We start from the raw sequence: 15,753 nt of genomic DNA, 5'->3' as shown, positions 1-15,753 counted from the left end.
CGGAAGTTTAATTGCTTATCTGTGGCGCGTTTTCCTTATTTATGTTCTGGGGTAAAACACGAGAACGTTTACGCTTCTGGTGTTTAACGTTTCTTTTTACCTGGCTTTTGGCAATGCTAAGTTAGATGTGACCTACTGTTAGCAGTAAATCTGCTACACTATGCCCATCCTACATCTATCGACTTCTCATTTAAAGAGTTTAGTTATGTCCTCCTGCCCAAGGTAAGGCCTCTAAACTCCAACGTTTCCAGTAAGGGAAACCTCCTAAAGGTTTCTATGATCGCCTGGACGATCAAGTGCCGAAAGTCCGCTTCAAAACAGAGTCCACCTCAGTTCTGCTTAATTCGGCAAACGATGACGAAGGCCACCCTGGCCAACGCGAGTTCAAAGCTACCACAATACCCAGTTTCCACTCGTCCGGTAGATCTTCCCGATTCCAAATCCTCACAATCAGCCGATATATGATAAAGGTTTGGCTACCTCGTGGGTAGACCACTTTTTTATTTGGATTCCCAAGATGTCGCAAAATACAATCTTTTACAATGTCTTTATTACGCGTTACGAAGTTACGGGAGCACGTCCACTAGCGGATGAGAACGAAAAGAGAAGAGAACGCGTGGTGGGAACGACGGCTTTTATAATCTTTTAACGGGATATAGTTTAGTCTGGCTAAGTTGGTAACTATTGCTCGAATTAGGGTGCTCGAATAAGGTTGCTCGAATTAGGGTGCTTGAATTAGGGTGTTCGAATTAGAGTGCCCGATATTTTGAATTGACGGTTGACGTCAGCTCCGGACTGTGGTGAGGCTATAACGTGGTCGCCACAAAGGTAAGCCACTCTGGACCCATCTTGAACAGTTCGGCCACTAGACCATCGCTGCCAGCTGACTTGTTACACTTCAGCTGTTTGATGGCACCAATGACTTGGTCCAAAGATGGCGGGGGCACTTCGTCATCGTCATGCTGGCTATCATAGGACTGATCTCCTCTGCTTCCTATGCTTCCGTCAAAGTAGCACTTCCACCTGTCGATCACCTCTCGCTTGTCCGACAGGATATCTCCCTCCTCGTTGCGGATAATGGCTGCGCTTCTTGTCCTACTGCCTCCTCAGTCGTCTGTAGTCTTCCACGTTCTGTGGAAGCATGCGGGTACGCGCGGGGTTCTTCTCGGAGAGTGCTCGACTGCACTCATCATCAAACCATTCCTTCCTCTGGTTACGGATCACGCGGCCAATCGGCCGTTCGCTCTGCCGTGCTGCTGATGGCTTGCTCCACCATACGCCAGTGGTCATTGAGAGACATTAGGCCTGATTATTCAACACAAACGAAAATGACACAAGACAAGTGCGTTAAGACAAACGGAAAATATATACGGAAGTCACACGAAGCGTAAACTTTGGCGTAAACTGAATTTCAGCCATACAACTCTGAAATCTTTTGACAGGAAGTTTAAGCTCTCCCATACAAATCAAGCGTAAACTTTTTGAGTTTACGCCTCGTGTGACGTCCGTAATATATGCATTTTGAAACCGTTCTTGTGATACACAAGTTTCGTTAATTTTTTTCCTTCGTTAAAGCTGTGTCAAAGCCTTTGTCAATGTGTCAAAATGTTCAAAATCAAAATAAAAAAACGTAAACAAGTTTATTTAAGACACGATCGTTTATCAAGCTAACAATCCTTGTTTAAAACTTCGAAATGATTTTCTTCCACTTCGTTAGTGACGATAGTAGCAGTGAAGAAGAAACAACGGTAGATCTGGTAAAACAGCGCCGACTGCTTCCAAGTGTTTTCGACCCGTTACAGCTTTATAACCAAGCGTGAGTTAAGCATGCAGATCATTTGGGCAAACCGTGTTATACATGTTTCATTTTTTTATGTTTTAACTATTTACACCTTTATTACACATATTAAATAATACAAAACACAATATATTGATGTCTGGGGCCGCGCGCACGAGCCGCACCGTGAGCCCTACCGGGAGCCCTGCTCGACCGGTAGCCTGATACACACTCCTGCGTTAGGTGCGCTCTGCAAGCACTTAGCGCGCATCGCTAAGTGCGGCGTATTAGTGTGCGTGAGCGCAGTGTCGATTCCTGGATGTCGACCAGCAGCAGCGCAACTGCTACGGCGAATCCAGGGCTCGGCACGTCTATCCACAACATCTCCCCCTTTTAATAACCGAAGGGTCGAACCGACGCGGGTGGTATTCCACAACGGAATACCAGCGTGGTGACACCCTTCGACCGATGGTACGTAGTGGGAATCGTGATGCTGCTGCGCTCATGTTCCCGGGGCGGCGGCGATGATGCCGCGTTCGCGTTCCTCGGGTTGCGGTTGTTGCTCCCGGAGCGGCGGCGATGAAGCCGCGTTCGCTGTCCTCGGGTAGCGTCTGTTATGGTGACCTGTTGTCCCGAGGCGGCGGCGATGATGCCGTGTTCGCTGTCCTCGTGAGCGTCTGCTATGGTGCACCGTTGTCCCGGGGCGGCGGCGATGATGCCGCGTTCGCGTCCTCGGGTTGTAGCGTCGCTGCTACGCCTGCCGGGAGGTGAGGGTGGTGCCGCGATGAAACCTTGCACCGGCAGGGCCATGACCGGCGACAGCAATGGCCGGCCACAGCGATGGCGTCTCTGGCTGGACGTGCTAGGTTTGCTGCAGGTGAGGCGGAATGTGTCGTCGCCTATGATGCGAGGCTGCTGCGTTGCAGCCGAGGCGACTTACGTGTCGCCGTTGGTGATGCGGGGCTCGAGCCGCGGCGGGAATGCGACCTCGCCGATGACATGCTGCAGTGCTGCAGTCAAAGCAACCTGCGGGTTGCCGATGATGAGGCGGACTCGAGCCTTGGCGGGATTGCGACCTCGCCGATGATGTGCTGAGGTGCGGCAGCCGAAGTAACTTGCGCGTTACTGTTGGTGATGCTGGGCTCGAGCTGCGGCGGGATTGCTGCTTCACCGATGACGTGCTGCAGGGCTCGAGCCGGGGCGGAATGTGCCGTCGCCCTTGATATGCGGCTGCAGTGGGTGGTGTGTAGCCGGCTGCCCAATGCAGCGGTCGCCAGTGATGGGACAGCAGCCGGGGCCACGGTGTCTCCGGTGTTGTGGGCAGCCGTGCCGACCCCTGGACTTGCCGTGGTAGTTGTGCTGCCACTGGTCAATGTCCAGGGGACGACAGTGTGTCACGCACACTGTCGTACGCACACTAAGCGCGGGCCGCTTAGTGTGTGTTGTGCGCTCGGACAAGCAAGTGTTGCGAGCAGCCGGCGAGCAGGGCTCCCGGCAGGGCACGGTACGGCTGGCGCGCGGCTGAGTATTTTATTGTGTATTGTGCTTGTCAGTGTTATTTATTATGTGTACTGTAATATTAGTGTTTTTAATAAAGTACCTGAGAGCAAGCCAAAGACACAACAGTGGCGACGAGGATGGGATCCTCTTGCGTAAGGAGGATCCCTAGAAGAACCCGCGGTCGCCATCGCGATCGAGCGCGTCGGTTGGAGCCGGCGCCATCGCGATGGCACGGGTCCCCGCGACAGTGGGACGCCGTTCGACAAGGACCGCTGCCGCCGCCGCCGTTAAGACCGTGGCCCCGGCTGTCGTCCCGCGATGGGGACAGAAGGGACAGCCGCACACACACACTCGGCGATGTTTGATTCGCCGGGCTGCAGGCCCAGGGAGCGCCGGCAATGGAAAGGTCGAAGCCTGATTGCCGAGCCATCTGCGGCGACGCTAGGTGTCGTCGGGCTGCAGCCCAAGGAGCGCCGGCAGTGTAAGGGGCGAATTGTGATTCTGCCTAGCTGCCGGGCCATCATTGGTGACGCGAGAGGTCACTGTGTTGCTGCCGCTGTGTTCGACGGAGAGGGGGCGAGATGCCATGCCCCGCTGCAGCCGTCGTGTTGGACGGAGAGGAGGGCGAGGTTCCATGCCGCCCCGCTGCAGCCGTCGTAGACCAGTGAGAGGGGGCAAGGTTTCATGCCGCCCCGCTGCAGCAGTAGTGTCAACGGAGAGGGGGCGAGGTCCCATGCCGCCCCGCTGCTGCCGTTGTGTTTGACAGAGAGGAGGGCGAGGTTCCATGCCGCCCCGCTGCAGTAGTGTCAACGGAGAGGGGGCGAGGTTCCATGCCGCCCCGCTGCTGCCGTTGTGTTTGACAGAGAGGAGGGCGAGGTTCCATGCCGCCCCGCTGCAGCCGTCGTAGAACAGTGAGAGGGGGCGATGTTGCATGCCGCCCCGCTACTGCTGTTGCGTTCAACGGAGAGGGGGCGAGGTCCCATGCCGCCCCGCTGCTGCCGTTGTGTCGACGGAGAGGGGGCGAGGTTCCATGCCGCCCCGCTGCTGCCGTTATGTTCGACGGAGAGGGGGCGAGGTCCAATGCCGCCCCGCTGCAGCCGTTGTGTCAACGGAGAGGGGGCGAGGTCCCATGCCGCCCCGCTGCAGTAACAGTGTCAACGGAGAGGGGCGAGGTTTCATGTCGCCCCGCTGCAGCCGTCGTGTTTGACGGAGAGGAGGGCGAGGTCCAATGCCGCCCCGATGCAGCAATAGTGTCAACGGAGAGGGGGCGAGGTCCCATGCCGCCCCGCTGCTGCCGTTTTTATTCGTCGGAGAGAGGGGGAGGTCGCATTCCGTCCCCAGTTGTAGCACCGACGTGTTGTTCCCGACGTGAAGGGCGAAATGTGTGCCGTCCTTGCTGCAGCAATTGTACCACCGCTACAGGATGCCATAACGGGCTGCTGGGATATGCTCTTCAGCCGGATGAGGCTTGCGGGACAAATCGGTCGCCGCCGGAGAGATCGCCAGCAGCAGCGTAGCAGCGTGCGGAACGAGTTGCTGGGAAATGCTCTCCTGCCGGATGAGGCTAGCGGGACATTACGGTCGCCGCCGGGGAGATATCCTGCAACGTCGTAGCAGCGTTGCGGTAGCCGGGTAGCGGGGTCGCAGCTTAGGAGCAGCATTTGCGCAAAAATGCCCCAGGACAAGGGTCTATGCCCGGAGGGTGTCACCACACCGATATTCCCGCAATGGAATATGCGCGTGTCGGTTCGACCCCCTCCGGATAAGTAAAAAGGGGGAGATGTTGTGGGCAGCCGTGCCGACCCCTGGACTTGCCGTGGTAGTTGTGCTGCCACTGGTCAATGTCCAGGGGACGACAGTGTGTCACGCACACTGTCGTACGCACACTAAGCGCGGGCCGCTTAGTGTGTGTTGTGCGCTCGGACAAGCAAGTGTTGCGAGCAGCCGGCGAGCAGGGCTCCCGGCAGGGCACGGTACGGCTGGCGCGCGGCTGAGTATTTTATTGTGTATTGTGCTTGTCAGTGTTATTTATTATGTGTACTGTAATATTAGTGTTTTTAATAAAGTACCTGAGAGCAAGCCAAAGACACAACATCCGGTGGCGGCGGCCCGATGTTCCGCGGTATCCAAAGGCACAGGGAACCGTGCCATCGCGATGGCCGCTGCACTGACGCTGCAGAAAGGCCAGACGAAACGCGATGGCTGCCGCGGGTTCTGTAGGATCCTCCTTGCGCAAGAGGATCCCATCCTCGTCGCCACTTTTATGTTTTAACTATTTACACCTTTATTACATATATTAAATAATACAAAACACAATATATTGATGTCTGGGGCCGCGCGCACGAGCCGCACCGTGAGCCCTACCGGGAGCCCTGCTCGACCGGTAGCCTGATACACACTCCTGCGTTAGGTGCGCTCTGCACACACTTAGCGCGCATCGCTAAGTGCGGCGTATTAGTGTGCGTGAGCGCAGTGTCGTTTCCTGGATGTCGACCAGCAGCAGCGCAACTGCTACGGCGAATCCAGGGCTCGGCACGTCTATCCACAACACATTTCGTGATTGTTAATTTCAGATTTAAGAAAAATTTTCGTGTGTCGAAGGAAATTTTCCTTGACATTCTGGCAGAGATCGAGCCCTCCGAGTCTTTGTTATTTCTAAAAGTGTATGCAGTATTAGATGTGATAATTACATGTGCCTATGCTGTTGGTTGTTGAAGCAGTCACTCACTGAAGAAGTTGCTGGAATCCTTTGCTGTTGGACGTAAGCCGGGTGCGTGAGCCCTTCATCTTTCGACTAGCATCGAACAACAACAGAGGAAGGAAATAGCAGCAGCTTCTTAACCCAAAACAGCAGCACGTTACCAGCACCTCTACCATATTGCCATTTGTATCGATATGGCAGTACACATATTTTTGTTTAAAATGATAAAATTTGATAATTTATGAAATAAAATACTTATATTTTGTCGTGAAAGCAACAATAACAACTTTGTTGTTGTGTTGTGTAGGTCAAACAATCTGAGATTGGCGCCTTTCCGTGACAAAAAGCTGACGGAAAGCAATTTGACAATTTTGGATTTCCGTTTGTGTTTCATAATACATATCTTGGCAGTGTGCTTGTGAGTTTGTGTTTCGTCTAATTTTATTTTTCCAACACATAACACAAACGGATGTCATAATACAAATCTTCCTATTTTGACAACTTGTCTTTACAATTTGTGTTTAATAATCGGGCCTATTGCCTCGGTAGTGGTGTCCTCCGGCAACGCTTCCCCAAGCGCGATTGCGAAGTCCCTCGGCATATCAGCTTGCCTCAACCGGTCTGTGTTGAGCCTTGGAGTAGGCTGATAGCGCAGTTTATTAGCCACGCATAGTTTTTGGCGTAACTTAACCATAACCAGGAAATGGTCTGAGTCAACGTTTGCTCCTCTGTAGGTCCTTACGTCGATTACATCCGAGAAGTGCCTTCCATCGATGAGAACGTGGTCTATCTGGGATAATGTCTGCTGCGGTGGTCTTCAGGTGTAGATGAAGCGAGGTGCGTGCTGGAAGAAGGTGCTGCGGATGGTCATGTGTTTGGAGGAGCCGAAGTTGACGAGCCGAAGCCCGTTGCCATTCGTCAACTGGTGGGCACTGAAACTTCCTATCATAGGTTTAAATGCCTCCTCCTTTCCGACCTGAGCATTAAAATCCCCTATGACAATTTTGACATCGTGTTGTGGGCAGCGGTCGTACTCCCTCTTCAACTGCGTATAAAAGTTGTCTTTATCGTCATCGGTGCTCTTAAGATGCGGATTATGAGCATTTATAATGCTCAGATTGAAGAACCTGCCGCGAATCCTCAACGTGCACATCCGGTCATTGCTCGGCCACCACCGGATTGCTCGTTTCCGCATCTCACCTACGACCAGGAACGCCGTACCGAGTTGTTACCACCGCTCTGGTAGATCATGCAATCACTGCGATACGGGCGCTCCGTCACTCCTTTCTACCGCACCTCCTGAAGCGCTACTATTCCGAAGCCACGGGCCCTCACCTCGTCCGCAAGAATGCGGGTACTTCCAGGGGCTGTGAGGGACCTTCAGTTCCATGTCCCGAGTTTCCAATCGTTAGCATTTTTCGGTTGCGTGGGTCGGTATCGTTTAATCCGGTTCGAAATATATTGGTTTCCATTCGTTGCATTTGGGGCTTTCTAGGGGTGACTTTCAAGGCTTCTCCCAAGGAGTTGGGTTTCCCCGTGGACCCAAGCCCAGATTATTGGAGAGATATGTTCTGTACGCCGTGGACGTATTGGGTCGAAGTAGGGTATGGAGATTCTATATTAACCTTCAAGAGGTGTCGGAACATACCCCTATCAGTGCGGTATTGTTACGAACACTGGCAACAGAACCCCATCTGGTCACACAGATATCCAGGGAAATAAAATAGCAGACCGACTTGCCAACGCAGGACGTAATAACCCGGCCTGCTGTCATAACACTCTTCCACACCGTGATTTCATTCGCCTTAGCAAAACCATCATCACCAATAGCTGGAATGGTTATTGAGTTAGCCGCGGTCGCTCTTACCTGAGAATCATCAAGACCACAACACCACCATGGAAAAACCATCCATCACACCTTGGTGGTGGCCTTGACCAGAGAATCCTATCACGGTTTCGAATAGGACACACCCGGCTCACCCACACGAAGCGGAAATGGAAAATTGAATTGAGTTACGCAGATGCTTTTCGATACATTTTGAATGCCAACATGACTTGGCATTGTGCTGGTTTGTTTGGAAAACTTGGTCTAATAATCAAAAACATATGAATGGTGATGTAAGCAGCTTCATAAAATACGATAAGATTTTACAATTCAATGCATTAATTGTTTAGTTCTTTCCTTGGGGTGCAAATGTGTCCCGCGGTCACCAAATAAACGGTGCGCTACAACGAAATTTGCGCGAGCTACCGTAAAATCCAAAGGTAGCTGAGAGCGATCCAAACGTTGCTGAAAACGATCCAAACGTAGCTGCAAATGATTCAGACGTAGTTGATTGCGATCCAATCTCATGGATTGCGATCCATAGCAACCGGATAAAGATTCAGAGGAAAGTGAGAACAGGTGTAAGTTACTGATAGCCAAGCCTATTAGTGGTACAGGAAGGCTTTGAAGGCAGGAAGGCTGGTCGTCGCATCAAAAAAGTTTAAAAAATGCTAGATAATAAATTAATGCTTGATATTAATACCCCCCCCCCCCTCCCCCCTCCCCCCTCGGATGACAATTTGGCTTCTAAGCTCTGGGTCGGTTCTTTCTAAGTTATTTTTCAAAAATGGACTAGTTCCGTTCCGTTCCTTTTTTTTAACGGAATTCCCAACACTAGTTGGGATGCTGAAGGAAATTTCCTGCCAGGTGAGCGGAAGATGATCGAAAGGTGGAAGTGCTATTTCGAAGAACATTTGCTTCAATTTTGCTACTCCAATATTGACAAGGGCCTCCAGGTTGATGTCATTTATACCGACTTCTGCGCAGCATTTGACAAGGTCAACCACTACTTATTGCTTGCTAAATTATTAAAATATGGTGTACACTCAAAATTTTTAGCATGGTTAGAAAGCTACCTAATGAACCGTTGCATTAATGTAAAAATTGGAAAAACTTTTTCTGACCCTTTCTGTAACTTTTCTGGTTTTCCACAAGGAAGCATATTAGGGCCATTATTATTTATTATATTTATGAACGTTATTGTGTTTGCTGTTCCCAACGTTAATGTTTTACTATATGCAGACGATCTTAAGACGTTCCTTGCTGTTGAAAATTCAAATCACTGCGAAATACTTCAAGATTCCATAAACCGTTTTTTGACGTGGTGCCATGATAACGAAATGTTTGTGAATGTACAAAAATGTATCTGCATTACTTTCTCTAAGAAAAGGATTTCAATAACTTTTAATTACAAAATAGGTCAAGACAGTGTGCCGCTGTCATCTGTAGTTCGTGATTTAGGAATAATGTTAGACAGTAAACTTACATTATCGTGCCATTTCCACACAATCGTCTCAAAAGCATTAAATATGTTAGGTTTTATTCTACGTGCTTCTTCCGACTTTAAAGATCCTTTCTGTCTTAAATCGTTATACTGTGCCCTAGTCCGTCCTATACTAGAATTTGCTTGCGTTGTTTGGTGTCCAAACCAAGTGACCTATATAGACATAATAGAAAAAGTTCAGAAAAAGGCGACACGCGCTATGTTTTATCGTCTTCCTTGGTCAAACCAAATGCCACGCCCCCCGTACCATGTCAGGTGTCAGTTATTTGGTCTCGAAACTTTAGAACACAGGAGAAAGAATGCTCAATGTATTTTCATGCATAAATTATTAAATGGGCTTATTGATGCACCTGAAATTTTAAATCTGATCAGTTTTTCTGCACCTACTAGGGATCTTAGAAGCAGGTCTTTAATCAGCATCGCATTTCGATCTTCTTCATTTGGCGCTAACGACCCTTTAATTAAAATGTGTGTCAGCTACAATAGACTTGAATCATCTGCAGATTTTCATATCCCTGTTTCTAACCTTCGTCAGTTGTAAAGGGCTAGTGTTATTTATGTTTAAGTTGTTTACTAACTAAGAATTTTCTGTTCTGTATCTGTTATTTAGGCCTGTTGCCCGATAACATCAATAAATAAATAAATAATAATAATAATAATAATAATAATAATAATAATAATAATAATAATAATAATAATAATAACACCTGAATGGAGCACAAGCAGGAGAGGCTGGCGCAAGTGGCAGAACAATACAACCACCACAACAGCACCACAGCTGGCATAGATGGGCTGGCGGCCTAGCTCTTCAAGATGGGGCCGATGAGGCGCACCGTCGAAAAGCATCAGCTGATGGTGTAAACCTGGGAACAAGAGGAACTACCGGAGGAGTGGATGCTGAGTGTCATTCACCCAGTTTGCAAAAAAGGCGACAGGCTGGATTGCTCGAACTTTCGAGCCATCACAGTCCTCATTGCCGCCTACAAGATTGTTGCAGTCCGCCGAGACTGCAGCCTCTTCGCAAACTCGATGCTTTCCGGGAACTGACAGCATTCGATGTGTAGCGAATATAGTCGTCTTTTTGTCTCTCTCTCTCTCGTGCATGATCCATTACGATCGGGGATCCTGCGATGTAACGAACACTCGGGATTTTATCTGCACCAGCAATAGACGTGGCTAGCGCGCGCGGCACCGTATTCCTTTTCCTTTTATCATTTGATCGTTTATATATATATGTTTGTTAAAATAAAGTATAAGTCAACAACAACATAAAAGTGGCGACGAGTTTAAGTGGAAACGGTCAACGACAAGTAGGGAAACGCCGCAGAATGTCCAGCCCAGAAGAGACGCCGATCATCGAGGAGCAACGTCGTCTCTCACAAAATGGGGTCCTGAACACAGGGTTCATTCACCCCCAGCCAACGCAGCACACGCCATCGGATTCATCGCCGCTGCAGCAAACGCTGCAGCTTTTACAAAAGCAATTGGTCCAACAGCAGCAGCAAATGGCACAGCAACAGCAACTGTTATCGCAGCTCGTGCAACAACAACAGCAGCAGCAGCCACCGACCCCCGATCTGCAATTTGTGCCAAAACCGAGCAACCCGGAGTTGATACTGGAAGCCCTCGCCGGTAATATTAGTGAGTTCCGGTACGATACAGAAGCGGGAGTAACCTTCGAATCATGGTACACGCGGTATGTAGATTTGTTTCGTGAGGATGCTTCTCGCTTGGATGACGCCGCCAAGGTTCGACTCCTGGGACGTAAGCTTGGAACCGCTGAACACGCCCGCTTTAGTAATTTTATTTTGCCGCGTGCACCGCGAGATTTCAGCTTCAACGAAATGGTGGAAAAGCTTACCGTCCTGTTCGGCAAAATGGAGTCGGTGTTAAGCAAACGCTTCAAGTGTCTTAATATTACCAAAACGCGCACCGAGGATCTGCTAGCATTTACCTGTCGAGTTAATAAAGCGTGCGTCGATGCAGAATTTTCTTCGATGACGGAGGAAGATTGTAAGTGCCTCATCCTCGTATGCGGATTAAAGGACGAAAGCGTACAGGACATAAGAATGAAACTGTTAGCCGCCATTGAAGACAGGAAGAATGCCACCCTAGAGCAGCTAGCAGCAGATTGTCAACGTTTAGTGCGTGTAAAAGCTGATAGCGCTATGATCGCTACGGACACTAGTGAGCGAGTACAGGCAGTGCAAGCCAGAAACAACCGCCAGTGGCAACGAAACACCAACAACGAGCGCTACTCCAAACCAGCACCCCGAAACGAAGCCTCCAAACCCCGCACCCCGTGCTGGCTTTGTGGTGCCCTGCATTGGACCCGTGACTGCACCTACAGAACCAACAAGTGCCGGGATTGTGGACGTACAGGACATCGAGAGGGTTTCTGCAACTCGTCACAACGACGCAGAGGACGACCGCGATTCGATCATCGCCGTGCAGTGTCATCGCGAGTAGTACGTGTCAACGTGTGCAGCGTGCAGCAGAAGCGGAAATTTGTTAGCATGCTCATCGGAGAGAAGCCAGCTCGACTACAACTAGACACCGGATCGGACATCACTGTCATTAACCAGCAACTATGGAAGCAGTTGGGTAAGCCTCACCTCAACCCACCCAAGGTAAGAGCGAAAGCAGCTACTGGCGAAGTTTTCGGCCTTCAAGGTGAGTTTGAAGCGAACGTGAGCATTAATAATACCACCAAGCAAGCGACAATTCGCGTGTCAAAAGCGGATGTGTCATTGTTCGGGGCTGATTTAATTCATCTTTTCGGCTTGGGGACCGTCCCGATGGATAGCTATTGCAATCACATAGGTACAGCTGAACCACGATCCTGGGAGAAAGAATTTCCTTCGCTTTTTAGTGGAATGGGCCTGTGCACCAAGGCACAAATTCACCTACAGCTGCAACAAGGGAGCAGACCAGTTTTTCGACCGAAACGTCCGGTTGCATACGCGATGGAAGATGCTGTAAATAAAGAGTTGGATCGGCTTGAGAATCTAGGCATCATCAGTTCCTGCGACTATTCGGATTGGGCAGCACCAGTCGTAGTGGTTCGAAAGGCGAACGGCAAAATACGGCTTTGCGGAGACTATAGCACCGGACTCAATGCAGCATTACACCCGCACGAATATCCGCTTCCTTTACCCCAGGACATTTTTTCTAAGCTAGCCCGTTGCGTAATATTTTCACAAATTGATTTATTGATTATCCGATGCATTTTTGCAGGTAGAAATAGAAGCAAAGAGCCGACCCCTGCTGACAATTAATACGCATCGTGGTCTATACCATTACAACAGGCTTCCTCCAGGCATAAAAGTGGCCCCTGGTGCCTTTCAGCAGATAATGGATAAAATGCTCGCCGGGGTAAATGGAGTATCTGCTTACATGGATGACGTAATAGTTGGAGGGAAAACACAGGAAGAGCATGATGCAGCTCTTGAAGAAACGCTGAAGCGCATAAGGGACTATGGGTTTACCATCCGGAGTGAAAAGTGCGCATTCAACAAGTCGGAAATACGCTACTTGGGGCATATCATCGACAGCCGAGGCCTACGACCCGACCCGGCAAAGATCGACGCCATCAAAAATTTGCCTGCTCCAAAAGATGTCACAGGCGTTCGATCATTCATCGGTGCGATAAATTTTTATGCCAAGTTTATCCCCAACATGCGTAACTTGCGCTACCCATTGGATAAGTTGCTGCTAGCCAGAAGTGTGTTCCAGTGGACACCCGAATGTCAGAAAGCTTTTGACCAATTTAAAGCCCTCTTGTCCACGGAGCTCTTGCTCACACACTACGATCCAACGCGCGACATAGTTGTGTCCGCCGATGCATCATCAGTTGGCTTAGGAGCAACGCTATGCCACAAGTACCCAGACGGATCCCTAAAAGTGGTACAACACGCATCCAGAGCACACAGCAAGGCGGAGATTGGTTATAGCCAAATCGACAGAGAAGGGTTGGCAATAATTTTCGCTGTAACCAAATTTCATCGCATGATATACGGTCGTCATTTCACACTGCTGACCGACCACCGACCATTGGTACGCATATTTGGCAGTAAGAAAGGAATTCCGACATACACAGCAAACCGGCTGCAAAGGTTTGCACTTACTCTTCAGCTGTATGACATGGACATCGAGTATGTAGCAACAGGCTCATTTGGAAACGCCGATGTGTTATCTCGGCTCATACATCATCACGCCAAACCTGAAGCTGAATATGTCATCGCCAGCCTGGAGTTAGAAAACGACTTAAGGTCAGTTGCCATTAATGCGCTTAGCTCATTTCCTTTATGTTTTAGAGACGTTGAGACAGCTACGCAGACTGACCCCTTGCTCCGGAAAGTCCATAAGTACGTGCAGGACGGATGGCCGCATGATGTTTCATTCGGAGCAGATTTGGCACGGTACCACAATAGGAAAGAATCGCTCTCAACCGTTGAGGGGTGTATACTTTTCGGGGAGAGAGTGGTCATCCCGGAGAAACTGCGTTCCCGTTGTTTGCTGCAGCTGCACAAGGGTCATCCGGGGATGCAGAGAATGAAGGCGATTGCGAGAAGCTACCTGTATTGGCCAATGATCGACGACGATATTGTGAGCTACGTGGCATCTTGTGAATCCTGTTTGGCAGCCGCTAAAGCACCCCCTCGAGCAACACCAGCGACATGGCCAACACCATCGGGCGCCTGGCGTAGAGTACACGTGGACTATGCTGGGCCACTGGAAGGGTATTTCTTTTTAGTGGTGGTTGACGCTTTCTCCAAGTGGCCTGAAATCTACAAAACTACGAGTACAACAACATCTGCCACCATCTCCATGTTACGGAACATTTTCGCTCGCTTCGGTATGCCTGAAACGTTAGTTAGCGACAACGGTCCGCAATTTACCAGTGCCTTGTTTGCGGAGTTTTGCAACAGCAGCGGGATCGAGCACATCACGACAGCACCGTTCCATCCGCAATCAAATGGACAGGCGGAGCGGTTCGTCGATACGCTGAAACGAGCACTGCGGAAGATCCAGAGCGACGAGACGTCCCTTGATGAGGCCCTGGAATTGTTTCTCATGACGTACCGATCGACACCAAACGCGCAGTTGAACCAGCAGAAATCTCCAGCTGAGGAAATGTTCGGCCGCCCCATCAGGACAGCACTGGAGCTGTTGTGGCCCCCATCATCACACTCACTATCTCCTTCCTCATTTATTTCAGTGCGAAGTTTTCAGCCTGGCGATCCCGTTTCTACAAAATCTTTCTATAGAAACTCATGGAAGTGGATACCGGGAAAGATCGTTCGTAGCTGTGGACGCGTTATGTATGACGTCATTGCGAGTGATGGACGTTTACTTCGGCGCCACATAAACCAAATCAGGCGTCGTGCGGTAGCCCGTGCACCTGAGGGACATCAGCTGCCGCTTGATGTACTGTTAGAGGAATGGTCTTCTTCTTCTTCCCGACCAGAGCCAACCCAGCCTGAGCTGGAACCAATCGTAAGCGAGCCAACAGCGCTTCCACGGTCATCGCCCGCTTATTCATCACTAGCAGCGACGACCCCGATGGATGTTCCTTTGACGACATCCAGCTCGCTACCTCCTGCCGACCTCGAAAACCGTCACGGAGGTAGGACCGATCAGCGCCTGATAGATTTGCCACGCAGGTCTTCTCGAATAAGAAGACTTCCGCGTCGGCTCGGAGCCTATCAGCTCATTTAGCCGGGGGAGATGTTGCAGTCCGCCGAGACTGCAGCCTCTTCGCAATATCGATGCTTTCCGGGAACTGACAGCATTCGATGTGTAGCGAATATAGTCGTCTTTTTCTCTCTCTCTCTCGTGCATGATCCATTACGATCGGGGATCCTGCGATGTAACGAACACTCGGGATTTTATCTGCACCAGCAATAGACGTGGCTAGCGCGCGCGGCTCCGTATTCCTTTTCCTTTTATCATTTGATCGTTTTTATATATATGTTTGTTAAAATAAAGTATAAGTCAACAACAACATAAAAAAGATCATGTCCCAGATTCTGTTCTGCAGACTTGCATCCCTTGCTACAAATTTTGTAGACAGCTACCAAGCCAAACCTAGCCATCATGCAGCGGTACCACTTTCCTGGGAAGTTGATCCGGCTGTTAGAGGCCACCATGGATGGGGTGCAATGCAATGGGAGACTATCGAACTTGACGTCGGAATCGTTCGAATCTCACAGGGGTCTGAGGCAAGGTGACGGACTTTCCTGTCTACTTTTCAACATCGCCCTGGAAGGTGTCATTCGAAGCGCGGGGCTAGACAATGACATCCGTGGCTTCGCGGATGGCATCCACATCATCGGCAGGACCACAGCGATGGTGTGTGAGGCGTACACCCGACTCAAAGTGAAGCAGCAAAAATTGGATTGAGAATCAATGCGACGAAGACGAAGTACCTGCTTGCCGGCGAA

At 50.1% G+C, this 15,753-nt stretch overlaps 1 protein-coding gene and 1 long non-coding RNA gene across 2 annotated transcripts; one reads left to right on the top strand and one right to left on the bottom strand.

Annotated features, from left to right (window-relative positions):
* Positions 1-1,866: 1,866 nt before the first annotated feature.
* Positions 1,867-5,819, bottom strand: LOC133394074 (uncharacterized). Its single transcript, XR_009766591.1, has 2 exons — positions 5,371-5,819; positions 1,867-3,083 (listed from the first exon to the last, which is right to left on the bottom strand). It is a non-coding gene; the product is annotated as an uncharacterized LOC133394074 (long non-coding RNA).
* A 6,718-nt stretch (positions 5,820-12,537) lies between these two features.
* On the top strand, positions 12,538-15,309 carry LOC133392779 (uncharacterized protein K02A2.6-like). Its single transcript, XM_061654132.1, has one exon. The coding sequence runs from the start codon at positions 12,662-12,664 to the stop codon at positions 15,026-15,028; it is 2,367 nt and encodes a 788-aa protein (XP_061510116.1). The 5' UTR covers positions 12,538-12,661; the 3' UTR covers positions 15,029-15,309.
* Positions 15,310-15,753: the final 444 nt, after the last annotated feature.

This window comes from Anopheles gambiae, chromosome 3 (assembly GCF_943734735.2).
Source record: "Anopheles gambiae chromosome 3, idAnoGambNW_F1_1, whole genome shotgun sequence".
NCBI classification, from domain to species: Eukaryota; Metazoa; Arthropoda; class Insecta; order Diptera; family Culicidae; genus Anopheles; species Anopheles gambiae.
This window is presented reverse-complemented; position numbering and strand designations above follow the sequence as displayed.

Excerpts from the sequence above, each read along its gene's own strand:
- LOC133392779 (XM_061654132.1), top strand. The coding sequence starts at position 12,662 with ATGGATAAAATGCTCGCCGGGGTAAATGGAGTATCTGCTTACATGGAT.